At 43.1% G+C, this 20,647-nt stretch overlaps 1 protein-coding gene across 1 annotated transcript in view; it reads right to left on the bottom strand.

Annotated features, from left to right (window-relative positions):
• vwa5b1 (von Willebrand factor A domain containing 5B1) overlaps nt 1–20,647 on the bottom strand; it is a 161,824-nt gene that overhangs the window by 88,448 nt on the left and 52,729 nt on the right. The window contains exons 5-8 of the mRNA XM_041207027.1: nt 20,168–20,278; nt 10,598–10,800; nt 5,031–5,145; nt 3,431–3,616 (exon numbers count right to left, since the gene is read on the bottom strand). Of these exons, the coding sequence (XP_041062961.1) occupies nt 3,431–3,616; nt 5,031–5,145; nt 10,598–10,800; nt 20,168–20,278 (615 nt within the window). The remainder of the gene's footprint in view (nt 1–3,430; nt 3,617–5,030; nt 5,146–10,597; nt 10,801–20,167; nt 20,279–20,647) is intronic.

Below are 20,647 nucleotides of genomic sequence, written 5' to 3'. Positions count from 1 at the left end.
GATCCACGTCCGCAATTTAATTTAACTTTTTCCCGAAAAGACAATATAAAAAGCTTTCAAGATCATGAGAATGATTTAATATTACAGCTGTACAGCTACACAATCTCAATTCCAGGCTCCGTCTAAACAGATTAATCAGTCACTAGGCAGAGCCCAGTTGTTTCATAAACAAGCACTGTATTTTCCTTAACCCAAGGTACAACTGAACAAATACTGACAGCACCATTTTGGCTCTTCAATAGCAGAAATAACCCAGAGTATCTAGACAGATATCCTTAACATTAGATCTATATTCATAATAGGCTGCTGGTCATATCCTGAGTGACCCCAGGTCTATAGTTTACTGCTACAGTTATCAAATACTTCTATTACGGTGGGAATAATAGATGCAAATTTTTAAACTTATTAAAGGTTCTAAGGGCATAGTTATTGCACCAACAGCAGTCTAACTTCAGTCCCTACTGAGAGCTCGCAGTGTAATCCGGTCTGCCATCTCTGAATTGAAGTCTCACCACGGCAAAGAGCTCTGCACACTCCTGCTTTTATGAATAGGACCAGCATGGAACACTGGTTAAACTTTAATGCTTCAACAACCTGACTGTTAGTGTAATGCTGAAATTGCTTTGCACTGATGCAAAACTGAGTTGACCTGCACATTATCTCATGCTCTGTTACAGTTTTTAGAGTAATTGTGTAATGCTATATAGACAGCACCAAGAGTGTAGGACTGAAATTCTATCCACTCACTTGCATTAGTTCCACTGAGATGCATAGCAGAAGGTTTCAACCTCCAGTGAGAGCCAGCACAATGCCACAAAGGAGCCACAACTTCATGAAACCCAAATATACTTATCCAAAAATTCAAGCCCAGCCATTTGGATCAATATTGTACCAGTAATTAAATTTAATGTGTGCATGGTTAGGTTATATTTGCAGCATACAATAAGCTTTTTAGTTTCCTCCTAGCTCACACGCGGCTTTTTTTTAATTCCCTCACAGGATGTGGGCTTCGCTGGCTGGGCCAGCATTTATTGCCCATCCCTAATTGCCCTTGAGAAGGTGGTGGTGAGCTGCCTTCTTGAACCGCTGCAGTCCGTGTGGTGTAGGTACACCCACAGTGCTGTTAGGAATGAAGTTCCAGGATTTTGACCCAGCTGGTCCTATTCATAAAAGCACAAATGTGCAGAGCTCTTTGCTATGGTGAGACTTCAATTCAGAGATGGCAAACCGGATTACACTGCGAGCTCTCAGAAGGAAGGACGATATATTTCCAAGTCAGGATGGTGAGTGACTTGGAGGGAAATTTCCAGGTGGTGGTGTTCCCATCTATCTGCTGCCCTTGTCCTTCTAGATGGTAGTGGTCGTGGGTTTGAAAGGTGCTATCTAAGGACCCTTAGTGAATTCCTGCAGTGAATCTTGTAGGTGGTATACACACTGCTGCTACTGTGCACTGGTGGTGGAGGGAGTGAATGTATGTTTGTGGATGTTATGCCAATCAAGTGGGCTGCTTTGTACTGGATGGTGTCAAGCTTCTTGATTGTTGTAGGAGCTGCTCCCAGCCAGGCAAGTGGGGAGTATTCCTTCACAGCAAGTTCTGAAACACAGGTGTGCAGTACTATTGCTGGAATATTGTCAGGGCCCAGAGCCTTTGCATTATCTAGTGCCTTCAGCCCTTTCTTGATATCATATGGAGTGAATCGAATTGGCTGAAGACTGGCATCTGTGATGCTGGGGACCTCCAGAGGGGGCAGAGATGGATCATCCACTTGGCACTTCTGGCTGAAGATTGTAGGAAATGCTTCAGCCTTATCTGTTGCACTGATGTGCTGGGCTCCCCCATCATTGAGGATGGGGATATTTGTGGAGTCTCCTCCTCCAGTGAGTTGTTTAATTGTCCACCATCATTCATGACTGGATGTGGCAGGACTGCAGAGCTTAGATCTGATCCGTTGGTTGTGGGATCGCTTAGCTCTGTCTATCACTTGCTGCTTATGCTGTTTGGCACGCAAGTAGTCCTGTGTTGTAGCTTCACCAGGTTGACACCTCATTTTTGGGTATGCCTGGTGCTGCTCCTGGCATGGCCCCCTGCACTCTTCATTGAACCCAGATTGATCCCCTGGCTTGATGGTAATGGTAGAGTGGGGGATATGCTGGGCCATGAGGTTACAGATTGTGTTTGAGTACAATTCTGCTGCTGCTGATGGCCCACAGCACCTCATGGATGTCCAGTCTTGAATTGCTAGATCTGTCCGAAATCTATCCCATGTAGCACAGTGGTAGTGCCACACAGCACAATGGAGGTTATCCTCAATGTGAAGGTGGGACTTCATCTCTACAATGACTGTATGGTGGTCACTCCTACCAATACTGTCATGGACAGATGTATCTGTGACAGGCAGGTTGGTGACGATGAGGTCAAGTATGTTTTTCCCTCACCACCTGCCACAGACCCAGTCTAGCAGTGGTGCCCTTTAGGACTCAGCCAGCTCGGTCAGTAGTGGTGCTACCGAGTCACTCTTGGTGAGGTCCCCCACCCAGAGAACATTCTGTACCTTTGCCACCCTCAGTGCGTCTTCCAAGTGGTGTTCAACATGGAGGAGCACTGATTCAGCAGCTGAGGGAGGATGGTACGTGGTAATCAGCAAGAGGTTTCCTTGCCCATGTTTGATCCGATGCCAAGAGACTTCATGAGGTCCGGAGTTGAAGTTGAGAACTCCCAGGTCACCTCCCTCCTGAGTTTTTCCACTGTGTCACCAACTCTGATGATGGTGGAGTCTGGGACATTTTCTGTAAGGTATGATTCTGTGAGGATGACTATGTTAGGCTGTTGCTTGTGAGACAGCTCTCCCAACTTAGATACTAGCCCCCAGATGTTAGTAAGGAGGACTTTGCAGGGTCGACAGGGCTGCCATTGCCATTTTGTTTCTGGTACCGAGGTTGATGCTGGGTGGTCCGTCCGGTTTCATTTCTTTTTTGTGTCTTTGTAATGGGCTCGGCCCTTTCAGAGGCATTTAAGAGTCAACCACATTGCTGTGGGTCTGGAGTCACACATAGGCCAGACCAGGTAAGGACGGCAGATTTCCTTCCCTAGAGGACATTAGTGAACCAGATGGGTTTTTACAATAATCGACAGCGTTTTCATGGTCATCATTAGACTTTTAATTCCAGATCTTTATTGAATTCCAATTCCACCATCTGCCACAGTGGGATCCGAACCCTAGAGCATTTCCCTGGCTCTCTGGATTATTAGTCCAGCGACAACACCACATCACCATCGCCTCCCCCAGTTTAGCATACACAATGGAGCCCAAACATCAGAAGAAACCACATTACCCATTCTACATTGCAAATTAAATGTGACCTGCGAAGCTGACACATTAATTAATAGCTTAACAAGTAAATATAACAAAATGGAGAGTCTGATACTTACTGATTTGAGGTTAGAGTGATACCTTGAAGTGTCACATACAATGCAGTATCCAATGAGTCTATCTCCAGGGAACAAGTAACTTGGCTCCACTGGTGAAAGGAGTACCTCAGTTGTTGCAGGTAAGAACCATTCGATTGTGACATCACTGAGAACAGGTGCCATCGATTTCTTCAGGGACTTTACCAACTACCAAACAGAAAATTGGCTCATCATTCCTTTTGTCACTCAAGTTTAATTTGCATATAGCTCCTGGAGATGTCTGATTCTCATTTCAACATTGCTGCTAAATCTAGGCCAGGAAGAAATATTCATTTAACCACCAGATAATTGCAGTGAGGAGATTTTACACAGCTAGACCTTAAGACAGGCAAACTATCAGAACCATTGTCTTGAGCATTCACTTCAGTCTGTGCTTTTATTCTTGATTCTCAATCGCAAGGGATTTAATGTCCGACTGGAGTGTGTTTAATGACACATTGCAGTGTATTTAATGACCGATTGGAATGTATTTAATGACCGATTGGGGTGTATTTAATGACAGATTAGAATGTGTTTAATGACTGACTGGAGGGTGTTTAATGACCGACTGGAGGGTGCTTAATGACCGATTGGAGGGTGTATTTAAGGACAAATTGGAACATGTTTAATGACCGATTGAAGTGTATTTAATGACCGATTGGAATGTGTTTAATGACAGATTGCAATATATTTAATGAACAATTACAGTGTATTTAATTACCGATTGGAGTATATTTAATGACAGATTGGAATGTGTTAAGTAACAGATTGGTGTGTGTTTTATGACAGATTGCAGTGTATTTAATGAATGACTGCAGTGTAATTAATAAACAATTGGAATATACTTGATGAACAATTGGAGCGTGTTTAATGACCAATTGCAGTATAGTTAAATACAATCCAATCATTCATTAATGACAGATTGGAATGTGTTTAATGACAGATTGCAGTGTATTTAATTACCGATTGGAGTGTTTTTAATGAACAATTGGTGTATATTTAATGACGGATTGGTGTGTAGTTAATGAACAATTGGAGTGTGTTTAATGACAGATTGGAATGTATTTAATGACCACTTGGAGTGTATTTAATTACCGAGTGGAGTGTTTTTAATGAATGATTGGTGTATATTTAATGAAGGATTGATGTGTGGTTAATGAACATTTGGAGTGTGTTTAATGACAGATTGGAATGTATTTAATGACCACTTGGAGTGCATTTAATTACCGATTGGAGTGCGTTCCATCACCAACTGTAGTGTATTTACCATAGAAAAGTTACAGCACAGAAGGAGGCAATTGGGCCCATCTTGTCCATGCCAGCCCGAAGACACCCAGGTGCCCTTTCTAATCCCATCTTCCTGCACCCGGCCCATTTAACGCTCTACACTGTTGTTGGAGCTCACTTGTTCTGAAATTCCAAATTTCAAATTGTCTTTTGTTTTTCTGGAGTTAATCTAGTTTGTCGGGCTGGAGTTTATTTGGCTGTATCTCCAGATTATTATTTACCATGTTTAGTCTACTGACATTACATTACAATTAAATCATTCTCTGTAAAGGTCTTCAAAACGTCTATTTTGTACCTTTGGCTGTAACCTTTCCCCTTCAGCAAGAAATTCTGCTGCTCCTTTGGAGGCAGAAGCAATTCCCAAGACTAGTCTTCGGCAAGCATTCCGTCCAATTCCAAAACTATAGCATCTGTGGTGAAAGGACAGTGTGAATATTGTTCGCAAAAATAGATCCGGTTATACCGAAAACACAATGTAGCTGTTTCCCTCTCTTCACTTCCATCACTGTGCCAGAAACCAAAATGGAGTAGGAATGAATGACCCAATTTATCCAATTCTCATGTGCCGTAAGGGCAAAATCATTATTCTGTTATAAACAGTACCCTTTGCAGCAATAAATTCACAGATGACGGAATTTGTGCATGAATGATATGAACCTGTAATTTCATCGGCTAACCAAACATATACTGAACGATTTAACAAGGGCTTTTTAAAGACAAGAGAAGACACTGTCCAAATGTGGCTTCCACAAGTCATCTGATGTCTGGAATTGTTAAGTTGGCCACTTTTCTGGAAGTTTCTATATGGATTGCACTGCAGGCTTGATCTGACATGCTGCTCGTGGAATTCAACCTGAGGCTGTCAAAGTCTACTTTAAAAAGGAACTATTGAAAGGAAAGGGACATAGCATTTGCATCTTTATAAGATTACCTCTCCAGTGGAAACTGAAGGTATACCAGGACAATAGCAACCTGGAAGGGGGTCATCAAAATGCATAGCGACTCCTTCAGAAGCTAATGACTGGGATATTATAAGCCATAGAGCAAAAGCCAGATTCAGACATCAGATAAGCAAACCCTTTCTGAAATCATTGTGGGGAAAGCAGGCCATGTGACTGAAATCTCTTTATCCAGCTTCTAAACTCAGGAGCAAGGGTGATCTGGAAAAGCTGTCAATGGAGCAGTAAGGCACTCCCCGGAAAATCTCTGCCACAGCAAAAATCTCATCATAAACCATGAACTCTCTTTACCTTTTCAGTATTGAACTTTGAATTTTGCTAAGAAAGTTAATACCTCCAGAATAACTTGTAAAACTTTGCATACTTACGCATGTGTAGATGTGGATCATGAAAATTCGAGAAGCACAGGTTTACCTTTTTAAATATTTTGCTATCCTTACCTGGGTAGATTTTTAACTCAATAAAACTAACTCCTGTCTATTTAAAATTTCTAAGAAGTGTCAGACTCATTTTTTTGCAATCGGTATATAAGCGGTTAAACACACAACATTTAAAAAATCCCATCATCCTCCTAAATCCACAAACAAATCTGTTATGGTCAGGCCTGGAGTGATAAATTAGGGGAGTCAGTTTTTACCCCTCCTCAAAGGGTCATAACAGTATTTAACGTAAAATCAAACTAAAAATGATTTATTTTAAAAGTGTACACACTTTCAACATCACCAGCTGCTCTTGCAATATATTTGGATTTCTAATTGCAACATCTAGTTAGTTGTCTATTTTTGAACCTTTGATGATGTCCTGGCCAATATTTATTCTTAATTCAAATCAGTAAAATAAATTATCTGACTGCTGTTTGTGGAAATTTGTTGTGTACAAATTAGCTACAGCATTTTCTGCACGATATGACAATATTTCAAAAGCTCTTCAATCTGATTGGTTGACAGCTCTGTAGTCCCAGCAGCTCCAGTGGTAGCTGTGGTAAGGACTGGGACTACAAACAGTCTGTTATGGCTACAGCTGATGTTAATTGCTGTGCAAACCAAATCCCAGAGGGAAATTTGGCTGATGGGCCATACCCTTTTTTTTTGTACTCTGTAAAGGAGAAGACGATGTAATGATCTCAGCAGAAAGAAGTTCAGTAACACTTTTGAGATTTTAAAATTAAAAATAAAAGTTTTATTAACAAGAATAAAAGTAAACTTAAGTACACAAGATTACATTTGTACAATTAAGGTTAGTCTTACAAAATATTCCCCAAAAAAGACTCTCCACCTGCTCAGATCCACAAGTAAATACCTTCCAGGCAACAATCCCGTATAAAAAAATCCAGTAATATTACCCAAGGCAAACTGCTGGATCTTTAATAGAGGCATACCACATGACCTCTGCTGTGGAATTTAAACTTCAGAATAAAACTGCTTATTGCAGCCCAAGACTTTTCTGGCTTGACTGGATGGCTGATTGAAATCAGCAACTTCTCCCAGCCCAGAGCTAACAGCTCCAGCAGCTACCAACAGCTCAAACAGCTATAGATAACCTAAGCACTCAACAGTAACTGTAAAACGCTTTTTTATCCCCTTTAATCTCTGTTTCCATTGTTTTCACATCTCTTTGAAATTTAAATCCTTCCAAACATAGGATCTTTCATGTTACCATTTTGTCTTTGCTTTCGGGCCAATAAAATATAATATCTCCCCTCCCTTCTATTTACCTATGGAACTCTTGCAAGATGCAAACATGTTCCTGACTACCTCTGACTGCCCTTTGATATTCAAACAAACTCTCAACTTAGCTAAAAATGCAAACGTTAGATCAAACCTATTTACTGGAACCTCAAACCTAACACCTCAGATTCTAAGTCCTGGAGTCCAGAGCCAGCTAAGTGGGAAGGGGAAATGAGGCCAGGATGATGGGGGAGGGACCTGGGGGGTCAGACCTTTGGGGGACCCAATGTGAAAGGAGGCTCTTGAGGAAGTGACCCCCTTCCCACCCAAGAAGGGTGACCTGGAGGGTGTGCCCTTGCCCCTGAGCTCCTCCTACCAGCCTCTAAATTGAGGCCAATAATTGGCCATTAAAGTTCTCAATTAAGGTGAGGGCAGGCACCCTAAAATTGCAGACAGGTTGGGGTGGGCAAGAGGATGGTGGGAAAGCCACCTGGGGAATTTTACAGGCCCCCCACCTGTAAACCCACTGGCAAGGGTCGATGAAATTCTGCCTCATGATTTATACATCTCTCTTTCTCACTTAAATATTAATATTACCCAAAGTCAAATATAGCCCCTCTCAATCTTATCCATTGTGACTGTAAGACCATTTCAGTTGGCTTCAGTTCTTCTATGATTGGGTGGGGAAGAGAAGCTAAAGGATAGGGAATTCCATGGCTGGGACAGCTCAAAGGCTGCATTATGACACTGGCTGGTGTCTTAGCTTCTCAACTACTTACCTGACAATTTGGCCAGCACAGGTTCAGGCCCAGGAGAGCTGACCCACCCCACCCCATATGGTCATCTAGGAGCCTTGTTAAAGGTTGGTAATGAAGGCTGATTGGGATTTTCCAGTTGGCTTCCAACTTCCTAATGAAATGGGAAGCAGTTGAACAGCCTGGAGGTGGGCACCCAGCGGCAGACCACAATGCCAACACTCCTGGCAGGACTACAACCCTCCCTGTTGCCTCCCCCAACACCCCAACTCCCCCACCCACCCCAGCCCACCCCCACAAGTGGCCTAGCTACGTTTTGTGATTATTAAAAGGATTAAAAAGTGGCTTAGCGATCACCTGATTTTTGAAACAGCCAGCCAGTTACTAACCTGGACTCAGCTGATCCTCTGAAGCTGAAAGGCCTTTGATTGGTGAGCTCCCAAAGATGCAGGCCAATCATCTTCAATTGGACCAGAAACCTGTCTCCAATCAGGACTTCACCCAGATGAAAATGTTTCATCCGTTTCTCACTGAAGGGGGATTTCTGACCCAAAAACAAACCCGATTCCTGCCTCCTGCCTCTGTGCTGGAAATTCAAACCCGTAAGTCAGCAAATTGATCAGTGTTGCAGCAGAATGCGAGTTGGATCCAGAGTGTGCTAAGGTTTTACGTGGAGCTGAGCATTGCTGCACCTTTGCTCGCTCCTCTGAGCATTCACGCTCTGGATGTACCTGGTGTAAATTCTGTCCAGCTTCAGGCAATGAAGTGTCATTGGGGACATTTTGCATACCTGGGATTGAGAGACAGTATTGTGAGGGGGGGGGGGGTGGGGTGGGTGTGAATCACTGTTTAATGCAGGAACCTTTTCTCTAGATTCTGCAATTCCCTTAGAAAGCATTGCAGAGAAAGAGAATCAAGCCACCAGTCAGCATCTGTATTGATCGAGGCACACATTGAGGTCTTTCCCTATGACCTTGTCTCAGAAGCTGTGCTTTAAACATGAACTTTTAGAAATTCTCTGTTCAAATCAGGAGAAGGATCTGCAATGTCACAACTCAACACCTCTGTGTCAGAAAGTAACCACGGCTCAAACGTTGATGTCACAGCATTATTCCAAGGAGTTAAAGGGACTTTTAGCAGATCAGCCAGTTTGCTTCTCTTCCACAGAAAAGTCTTTTTGGGAGGGCAATTCAGTTTGTGCACCTGAACAGCATTTCCGAAATGAGAACAGAAAAAGGAGCTGCAACATTTTTAGAATCATGAGGCTGGCCAGGTTTGAGGGCTATTGATAGCACCTATGAGGCAGAGCATGAACTCAAAGTAAACCCAACGTTTATATAAAACCAGCAGAATTAGATCACTCCCCACCTTCTAAATTCAAGGGAATGCAAATCAAGTTTACAAAACATGTGCTGATGATTTAGCCATTGAAGCCTTGGCACCACTTTGGTGAATCTGCAGTGTGGACCCAACAAGGTCAATACAAGGCCAATGCCAGGCTTAACAGAGGAGAGTCAAGCCCCACATCTCCTTTGGACATTAAGATTGGGGTTGTTTTGTAATCAGTGCCATGCAAGTTTTTCACTGTTGATGTATCAAGTTTTTCACTTTGTTGTTCTGGTTTTGCCTGGGCTAAAATTCATGTTGTCTCTCAAACATGAGGGAAAAGGAAATAGAAGGATATGCTGATGGGATTCTGATGAAATGCTGATGGAGTACTGATGGATGCTAATAAAATGCTGATATGCTAATGAGATGCTAATAAAATGCTGATATGCTAATGGTGCTAATAAAATGCTGATATGCTAATGGCATGCTAATAAAATGCTGATATGCTAATGGTGCTAATAAAATGCTGATATGCTAATGGCATGCTAATAAAATGCTGATATGCTAATAGTGCTAATAAAATGCTGATATGCTGATGGATGCTAATACAATGCTGATATGCTGATGGATGCTAATACAATGCTGATATGCTGATGGAATGCTAATAAAATGCTGATATGCTAATGAGATGCTAATAAAATGCTGATATGCCTGGGATGCTAATAAAATGCTGATATGGTGATGGATGCTAATAAAATTCTGATATGCTATTGGGATGCTAATAAAATTCTGATATGCTATTGGGATGTGATGAAATGCTGATATGCTGATGAATGCTAATAAAATGCTGATATGCTAATGGGATGTGATGAAATGCTGATATGCTAATGGGATGTGATGAAAGGGGTGGGAGGAGACTCCTGTTGGCATAAAAACCAGCATGGAACAGTTGGGCCAAATGACCTGTTTCTGTGCTGTTCGATTTCTATGTAAAGAATTTCAATGAAAACATTTTAAATATAAGAACATTGCCTCCACTTAGGCCTAACAGTTGAAAAGAAATTACAAATTTGCAACATTCAAAAAAAGGTCCAATTTTACAGCAAGCTGTACTCTTAAAGCCAACTGAACGAGTAAACCTTTGTGCATTACCTGCTCGAACGTGCATGGTTCCGGATCAGTTCTATCACTTTCCCCGTGTTACTGACAGAACCATCGGTCAGGAGAAACAGCAGCCGTGGGTGACCTCTCTGAATCGGCTGCCGGAAGATCCAATTCAGAGGTGCCAGTAGGTTTGTTCCTCCCATGTCAGCCCTGATTTTTCTGATATAGTCACAGGCTACAGCCAGTGTCTCCTGCAGAGATTTATTTTAAAACATTACAATTGAAAGCTATGGAATTTTTAACATTTCTCATTATTTATTATTTGCTGTCAAATATCTGGTTCATGCTCTGTTTTTTTTTTATAATCAACTATTATCTCCATGGCTACGAAACAAAGCAACTTCGAGGCATCAAATCAATGGAACTAATTTAAAGTAATGCAGGCTAGCCAGAGAGAAGCATCAGGAACATTTAACTGGAATTTGCACTGGATGAAGTCTTTGATTTTGAGGTGTGTGGATGGATAGTTAGCATAGTGGATTGTGCTCACTTCATGTCGCCATGGTTTTCTTGTAGCAGCTTGTCTCAGTGAGGATGAATATCATTAACTTTCTGTCCTGGAGGAAGGGTACAGATAAGCTAACATGGTTCGTTTACCTAGTAATGAATTCATAGCCCCCATCTCCAACACTCCCCCACACCCCATCGAGTGGGTGCAGCAGCTTCTGAGATCAATCACCGACATTGGCGCTACCCCACTCTCCCGATCAGACAGGATGTTTAGACTAAACAACCTCAGATGTGAAGGAGAATTGTTAAAAGCTTGCAGCAAACATTAAAGTGAAGAGAAGAGCCAGTCTAAGAGAAATAAAATCAGTTTCTCATGGTTAGTTTGATCATTGATTTCCAGCTATTTTTTGCATACCAATACATTTAATATCATTAATAAAAGATCTTTAGATTGCTGGTTCAAGTTGCTTTGTTCTTTTTACAACCAGCACATTCAAATATTATTCCATAGGAAAAAATAATTTTCCAAGGAAATTCAATCCCACCCCTTTAGCTTCCCAACTGAACACCATTTTCTCCAAATAGCGTTACTCTCTCTGTGGAAATGGGAGGAATTTTCTGCTCTAGAGATTAAGTATTGTGGCAGACGGGAGGGTGGGTGTGATTCCCGCCGGCTGCCGGGGGAGAGATTTCTGTACCAGATCAACTGCTTTTCAGTTCATTATTTATGTATAAATGAACACCTCATCGAACTGTTTTGCTTGGAAAGGAGAGGCCTGAGAGGAAACAAAATCATGAGGGGTCTGGACAGAATAGATAGAGAGAAACTGTTCCTACTCGTAAACAGATCGAGAACCAGAGGGCACAGATTTAAAGTGTTTTGTAAAAGAAGCAAATGTGATGTGAGATAGAACTTTTTCACACAGCGAGTAGTTAGGGTTTGGAATGCGCTGCCTGGAAGTGTGGTGGAGGCAGGTTCGATTGAGGCATTCAGGAGGGTATTGGATGATTATTTAAATAGAAACAATGTGCAGGGTTACGGGGAAAAGGCAGGAGTTTGGCACTAAGTTAAAATGCTCAGAGAGCCGGTGCAGACACAATGGGCTGAATGGCCTTCTACACTGTAACAATTCTGTGATTCTGAATCTCTTGGTGGGGCAGGTTGGGGGTCTGTCCACCTACTGTTACCTCATCAGGTCAAAGTTCTGGCCGTTATATTTAAGCAGCATACACACATACGCACGCACACACAGACACACACACACATACACGCACACACACACACACACACGCACACACACACACATGCACACACACACACATGCACACACACACACACATGCACACACACACACACACACGCACACACGCACACACGCACACACGCACACAGACACACACACAGACACACACACAGACACACACACAGACACACACACAGACACACACACAGACACACAGACACAGACACACAGACACAGACACACAGACACAGACACACAGACACATCCACTGTCTGCAGCCCAGGACAGATTGTGAGGAGTGATAGCCCTGGAACAAAGCAAACCCTCAGATCCCAAATTCAGCAACAGGTGCCCAGAGAGACTCCTCCACTCAGACCAGGATAGGTGGGAGGTCCTCTATCGCAGAAATGGTAGCATGAGGTCCACCAACCTCACCCTGCTGGCTTGGGAGGAGGTTGCCAGGGAGGTCAGTGCATGTGGACATCAGAAGAGGACTGCTATCCAGTGCATGAAGAGGATACGTCAACCTTCTCCTCACTCTCAGCTCACACTCTCATAGGGCCATCAAGCATCCGCATGGTTAGAGTCCACAGAGAACTCACACACACTGCCAGCAGAAGACTCATCACCACTGATTCTCTCACACAGACCCATCATCTCCTGTAAGATCCTGCACAAGTCACGTCTTCAGCCCTTACTGGGAAGCACTCAGTGTGTACAGCAGGCATGCAAGCTTATCATCTACTCTTCCATCCATGCTACTCACACAATCCATCTGTCTTTATGCAGGACAAGGTCACCCACAACAAGAGGGATTGATCCCGGACCGGAAGGGGGATGTCAGAATTGAGGCCACTCACCCCCTTTCAAGGAGCAGATGGCAGATCAAGCTGGCGAGGACAGGGACCGTTCCTGCACTGAAGGTGAGATTGGCGTCTCCCAACAAGCCAGTGAGGGCCCATGCAGTAGATCAGCCACCTACACATACTGTTCTTTAATGTAGGTGACTGTCTAGTCAATCACTAATTATCTCTTCTCTCTATTACTGCCACCAGCAAGAAAGGCCCATCAACCCCAGCCCCCAGAACATCTTGGATGAGGATAAAAACAAAAAACTGCGGATGCTGGAAATCCAAAACAAAAACAGAATTACCTGGAAAAACTCAGCAGGTCTGGCAGCATCGGCGGAGAAGAAAAGAGTCGATGTTTCGAGTCCTCATGACCCTTCCACAGAACTAGGTGAATCCCAGGAAAGGTTGAAATATAAGCTGGTTTAAGGTGGTGGTCGGGGTTGGGGGGCGGGGGCGGGGGTGGGGGAGGGGGTTCTGGGGGTTGGGGGGGGGGGGTTCTGCAAAGCGGTCGCCCAGTTTGTGGGCAAGAGAGCAGGGTGGAGTGTTAAAATGGCAAGCGACAGGGAGGTTTGGGTCATTCTTGCGGACAGACCGCAGGTGTTCTGCAAAGCGGTCGCCCAGTTTACGTTTGGTCTCTCCAATGTAGAGGAGACCACATTGGGAGCCACGAATGCAGTAGACTAAGTTGGGGGAAATGCAAGTGAAATGCTGCTTCAGTTGAAAGGAGTGTTTGGGTCCTTGGACGGTGAGGAGAGAGGAAGTGAAGGGGCAGGTGTTGCATCTTTTGCGTGGGCATGGGGTGGTGCCATTGGAGGGGGTTGAGGAGTAGGGGGTGATGGAGGAGTGGACCAGGGTGTCCCGGACGGAACGATCCCTACGGAATGCCGACAGGGGGGGTGAAGGGAAGATGTGTTTGGTGGTGGCATCATGCTGGAGTTGGCGGAAATGGCGGAGGATGATCCTTTGAATGCGGAGGCTGGTGGGGTGATAAGTGAGGACAAGGGGGACCCTATCATGTTTCTGGGAGGGAGGAGAAGGTGTGAGGGCAGAGGCGTGGGAGATGGGCCGGACATGGTTGAGGGCCCTGTCAACGACCGTGGGTGGAAAACCTCGGTTAAGGAAGAAGGAGGACATGTCAGAGGAACTGTTTTTGGCGGTAGCATCATCGAAACAGATGCGACGGAGGCGAAGGAACTGAGAGAATGGGATGGAGTCCTTACAGGAAGCGGGTTGTGAGGAGCTGTAGTCAAGGTAGCTGTGGGAGTGGGTAGGCTTGTAATGGATATTGGTGGACAGTCTATCACCAGAGATTGAGACAGAGAGGTCAAGGAAAGGAAGTGTCAGAGATGGACCACTTGAAAATGATGGAGGGGTGGAGATTGGAAGCAAAATTAATAAATTTTTCCAAGTCCCGACTTTTTAAAGGATGTGAGGCAACCCGCCTCCACCACCTTCCCAGGCAGCGCATTCCAGACCCTCACCACCCTCTGGGTAAAAAAGTTTTTCCTCACATCCCCCTAAACCTCCTACCCCTCACCTTGAACTTATGTCCCGTTGTGACTGACCCTTCAACTAAGGGGAACAGCTGCTCCCTATCCACCCTGTCCATGCCCCTCATAATCTTGTACACTTCCATCAGGTCACCCCTCAATCTTCTCTGCTCCAACGAAAACAACCCAAGTCTTTCCAACCTCTCTTCATAAGTTAAATGTTTCATCCCAGGCAACATCCTGGTGAATCTCCTCTGCACCCCCTCCAGTGCAATCACATCCTTCCTATAATGTGGCGACCAGAACTGCACACAGTACTCCAGCTGTGGCCTCACCAAGGTTCTACACAACTCCAACATGACCTCCCTACTTTTGTAATCTATGCCTCGATTGATAAAGGCAAGTGTCCCATATGCCTTTTTCACCCCCCCACTATCCAAACTAATCTAGTCTAAGTTCCTTTTCTTCTCTTCTCCATCCCACTTGGAAATAAGAACAATTATCAAAAACCCTGCAATATAATTGGTTATTGTTGTAATTATAGTTTTGATAAATGTAAGACTGTAGCTTTAAGAATAACCCTGTATTGTAAGATCACATGTTCTGTGTAAACCAATCAGTTAGCAGCACCGGGAACCTCTAGGAGAGAGTTCTTTGTTAGTTATGGAGTTAGATGCACACATGTAACTGCTGCTGTCTTGTAAATAAAGTTAAATGTTTCCACCAAGAAAAGTTACCTGGAAAATCAACTCTTATAAGAGTTATGAATTGGCTCCAAATGTTTGTTTTTTTTTCCAGTCAACTGAAGGCTTGACATCTAAGGATCAGCTTGGCCACATCAATTGTGAAACTTGCTAAACTTGGAAAGACCTCCAACAGAGAAATGAAATCACCTATAGCTTCCAGACCACCCACATATTAAGGCACAACACAGTACGGCTTAAAATGCCAAGTTTATATAATATCCCATTTTCTTTGTGGCATTTTATGAAAGAGCATCATATATTCTGTGTATTGTACAGACTGGTGATGCAATTTCCTGTAACCAGCTATAGATTCTATTTGGAGAAGCCTTTAATAATGATAATAGTCATAAAGCCTCTTCAAATTTACTGACTTGTGTTGGTGCAAATCTGACTAAAACCAAAATGAGTTATACATATAAAACTGAAAGAAGAGTTGTCAGACTGTGATTTCAAGGCTGTAATATAATCTTGGAATATGGTTAAAAAACGTTGATGAAAAGGGAAAAAAATAGAATATTGGTTTAAGCTAACCAAGAACATATAAACAGATCGGAAGAGCATTTACAAGTGTATAAAAAAAGAGGAGAGTAGCTAAAGTAAACATTGATCCCTTAGAGGCAGAGACAGGAGAAATTATCATTGGAAATGAGGAAATGGCAGAGACATTGAGCAAATATTTTGTGTCCAAGTTCACAGAAGACACAAATTATATACAAAGAGCAAGGAACGTAAGGTAATTAATATCAATGTAGAAAAAGTATTGGAGAAATTTAACTAAATGCTGGTAAATCCCCAGACCTGATGGTCTACATCCACGGTTCAAAAAGAGATAGCTGCAGAGAAAGTGGATGCAATTCCCAAAATTCACTAAATTCTAGAACAGTCCCAGTGGATTGGAAGTTAGAAAATGTAACACTGCTATTCAAGAAAGAAGGTTGAGAGAAAACAAGGAACTACAGGCCAGTTAATCTGGCATCATTCACTGGAAAGTGCTAGAATCTATTATTAATTAAGTCTTAACAATGCACTTAGAAAATCATAGTATAATCAGACAAAGTCAACATAGTTTTAGGAAAAAGAAATTGTGTTTGAAAAATGTATTAGAATTTTTTGAGAATGTAACTTGTAGGGTAGATAAAGCGAGACCAGTAGATGCAGTATACTTATATTTCAAAAAGGCCTAGAAACATAGAAACGTAGAAAATAGGAGGAGGAGTAGACCATTCAGCCTTTTAGGCCTGCTCCACCATTCAATATAATCACGGCCGATCCTCTATCTCAATGCTACACTCCTATCCTCCCACACCCCCCTCCCCCCACACATACCCCTTGATCCCTTTAGAGTCTACAAATTTATCTATTTCCTTCTTAAATATATTCAGTGACTTTGACTTCACAGCCTTATGTGGTAGAGAATTCCACAGGTTCACCACCCTCTGAGTGAAGAAGTTTCTCCTCATCTCAGTCCCAAATGGCCTAGCCCATATCCTGAGACTGTGACCCCTTGTTCTAGACCCCCCAGCCAGAGGAAACATCATCCCTGCATCCAGTCTGTCCATCCAGGTAAGAATTTTATAGGTCGACTTTAGCAAGACTTTTGATAAGGTCCCTCATGGTAGACCTAGTGAAGAAAGTGAGAGACCATGGGATCCAAGACAAAGTGGCATGTTGGATCCAAGATTGGCTGAGAGGTAGACAGCAGAGGGTGATGGTACAGGGATGTTTCTGTGACAAGGAGTCTGTTTCCAATGGGGTTCCACAGGGCTCAGTGCTGGGACCCTTGCTGTTTATGGTGTACATAAATGATTTGGACTTAAATGTAGGGGGTATGATCAAGAAGTTTGCCGCTGACACGAAAATTGGTAGGATGGTAAACAGTGAGGAGGATAGCTGTAAACTGCAGGAGGATATCAATGGACTGGTCAGATGGGCAGAGCAGTGGCAAATGGAATTCAACCCAGAAAAGTGTGAGGTAATGCACTTGGGGAGGGCTAACAAGGCAAGGGATTACACTATGAATGGTAGGACCCTGGAAAGCATTGAAGATCAGAGGGACCTTGGTGTGCATATCCACAGATCCCTGAAGGTAGCAGGGCAGGTAGATAAGGTGGTTAAGAAGACATATGGGATACTTGTATTCTATGCCCCAGCTAATAATGGCAAGAGCAGGGAGGTTATGCTGGAATTATATACAATTCTGGTTAGGTTACAGCTAGAGTACTGTGTGCAGTTCTGGTCACCACATTATAGGAAGGATGTGATTGCACTGGAGAGGGTGCAGAGGAGATTTACCAGGATGCTGCCTGGGCTGGAGAGTCTGAGCTATGAGGAAAGATTGGATAGGCTGGGGTTGTTTTCCTTGGAGCGGCGAAGTTTGAGAGGGGACCTGATAGAGGTGGATAAGATAACGAGAGGCATATGTAGGGTGGATAGGAAGACACTTTTTCTGTTAGCAGAGGGGTCAATAACCAGGGGGCTTAGATTTAAGGTAAGAGGTAGAAGGTTAAGAGGGGAGTTGAGGAGAAATCTTTTCACCCAGAGGGCTGTGGGAGTCTGGAATTCACTGCCTGAAAAGGTAGTTGAGTCAGGCACTCTTGTAACATTTAAGAAGTATTTAGATATTGACTTGTGTAGCCAGGTCTATGAGCCATGCCATGGAAAATGGGGTTAGTGTAGTCAGGTCTTTGTTGACCGGCGTGGACACAATGGGCCGAATGGACTCTTCTGTGCCATAAATGTCTATGAGATCCCCTCTCATTCTTCTAAATTCTGGTGAATACAGGCCTAGTCAACCCAATCTCTCCTCATACAACAATTCTGGAATCAGTCTGGTGAACCTTCACTGCAATCCCTCTGTGGTGAGTATCTCCTTTCTGAGTTAAGGAGACCAGGACTGCACACAATACTCCGGGTGTGGTCTCACCAAGGCCCTGTACAGCTTCAGTGAGACATCCTTGCTCCTGTACTCAAGTCCTCTCACAATGAAGACCAACATACCATTTGCCTTCTTAACTGCTTGCTGCATCTGCATGCTTGCTTTCAGTGATTGGTGTACAAGGACACCCAGGCCCCTTTGTACATCAACATTCCCCTATGTATCACCATTTGAATAATACTCTGCTATTCTGTTTTTCCTACCGAAGTGGATAACTTCATACTTAGCCATGTTCTACTGCATCTGTCATGTATTTGCCCTCTCGCTCAACTTGTCTAAATCACATTGAAGCCTCTTAACACCCTCCTCACCGCTCACATTCCCACCAAGTTTCATTTCATCAGCAAACTTGGAAACATTACATTTGGTTCCCTCATCCAAATCATTGATATATATAGAGAGAATAGCTGGGGCCCAAACACTGATCCCGTTGGTACCCCACTAGTCACTGCCTGCCACTCCGAAAAAGACCCATTTATTCCTACTCTCTTCTCCTGTCTGCTAACCAATTCTCAATCCATTTGGTAAGGTTGCTACCCAAGGTAAGGCTCATACAGTTTAGGGTAATATATTAGCATGGATGGAGGATTGGTTTATGCAGGAAGCAGATAGTAAATATAAACAGGGCTATTTCAAGTTGGCTGGCTGTGACTAATGGAGTGCTGCAAGGATCAGTGCTGGGACCTCAACCATTTACAGTCTTTATGAATGATTTAAATGAAGAGGCTGAGAGTAATGTAGCTGAGTTTGCTGTCAATATAAAGTTAAGTGGGACTGTGAGCAGTGAGGAGACACTGCAAAGTGATATAAACAGGTTAAGTGAGTGGGCAGCAAGGTGGCAAATGGAGTATTTAAGTGGGAAAGTGTGAGGTTATTCACTTTGGCAATGCAAGAACAAAAGAGATAGGAGCAGGAGTAAATGATATGGCTTGTTGAATCTGCTCTGTCATTCAACATATGGGCCAATACTCCATTCAGGGCTGAGTGCACAGTGTAATGTTCTAGTCTTCATACCAAAGAAAGATATACTTGCATTGGAGGTGGTACAGCAAAGTTTCTTGCTAGATTGGTCCCTGGAATAAGAGGGTTGTCCTATGATGAGAGATTAAGTAAATTATGTATACTCTCTGAGTTCAGAAAAATGAGAAGTGAACTCATTGAGAAATACAAGATGCTGAAGGAGATTATCAGGCTGGCTGGGGAATCTAGAACATGGAGACACAGCATCAGGGTGTGGGGATAATCACTTAGGGCTGATATGAGGAGAAATTTCTTCACTCAACGTTATCAATGTTTGGAATTCTCCACCCCAGAGGGTTGTAAATGTTCTATAATTGAGCGTATTCAAGATTGAGATTGGTAGGTTTTTGATCTCTCAGGGAATCGAGGGATATGGGGAGCTGGTGGGATAGTGGAGTTGATAATGGAGGTGAGGCCCAAGATCAGCCAATATGGAATTGAATGATGGAGCAGGCTTGAAGGGCTGAATGGTCTCCTGCACCTATTCCTTATGTTTTCATATTCTCTCAATAAAGTTACAGAGCCATGAATCTTTGCTTGCTTGGGTGACAACGTTAGCTGCCATTTCTCCTTTCCTTTCTGGAGAACCTGTACAAGCAGCTAAGTCCATCATGCAATGCAGGGCACCAACAAGCATTCAAAAGAGCAGCAAAATGTTTTTAAGGGGTATGAAAGTTAATTTAATTTTTTAGCATCCACATTTTTTTGCTTTCATGCAAGTTAATTTAAACCAGTTCTAAACAGCAGGCAGGCAATTTCTATATTATTTTAAATATGTTGCATGTTTATGGTAATAATGATAAGCAACAGAAAATAACTTACTTCATTATAAGACCTGCTGGCTGGAAACAAGGTCCGAAAAGTGGAGCCAAATCCAATTATATTAAACAGACATGAAGACATAAGACTTTTCAAGACTACCAGCATTGCATCCTTTACAGCAAAGAAAAAAAGCAAAGAGTTAGTGCATTGAAGAGTACATCAAATATTATCTGCAGATGCTTCAATCAGAATAATATTATGGTAGCCAAGCAACTCAGTAATCAATGGGTTAGTGCCCTGTAAATCACGTCTCCTCACAGTGAGTTCAAGCACCTATCAACAGTTGGAAATTAAGTTTTATAATGTTATCACCAGGATTAATCTGCGTAAAGTAGTCCCCTGGAGAAAATCACATGGAAACAAACAACAGAATTGGAATAAAGTGACAGTTCTGGCAGGTATACTGGATAAGTTGATGAGAGCTCACTTAACCAGTGATGCAAATTAACCACCCAGAAACTAACTGCACAAAGTAAACTT

This window comes from Carcharodon carcharias, chromosome 15 (assembly GCF_017639515.1).
Source record: "Carcharodon carcharias isolate sCarCar2 chromosome 15, sCarCar2.pri, whole genome shotgun sequence".
NCBI lineage: Eukaryota > Metazoa > Chordata > Chondrichthyes > Lamniformes > Lamnidae > Carcharodon > Carcharodon carcharias.
Note: the sequence above shows the minus strand (reverse complement) of the source record. Positions and strands in the feature narration are given on the sequence as shown.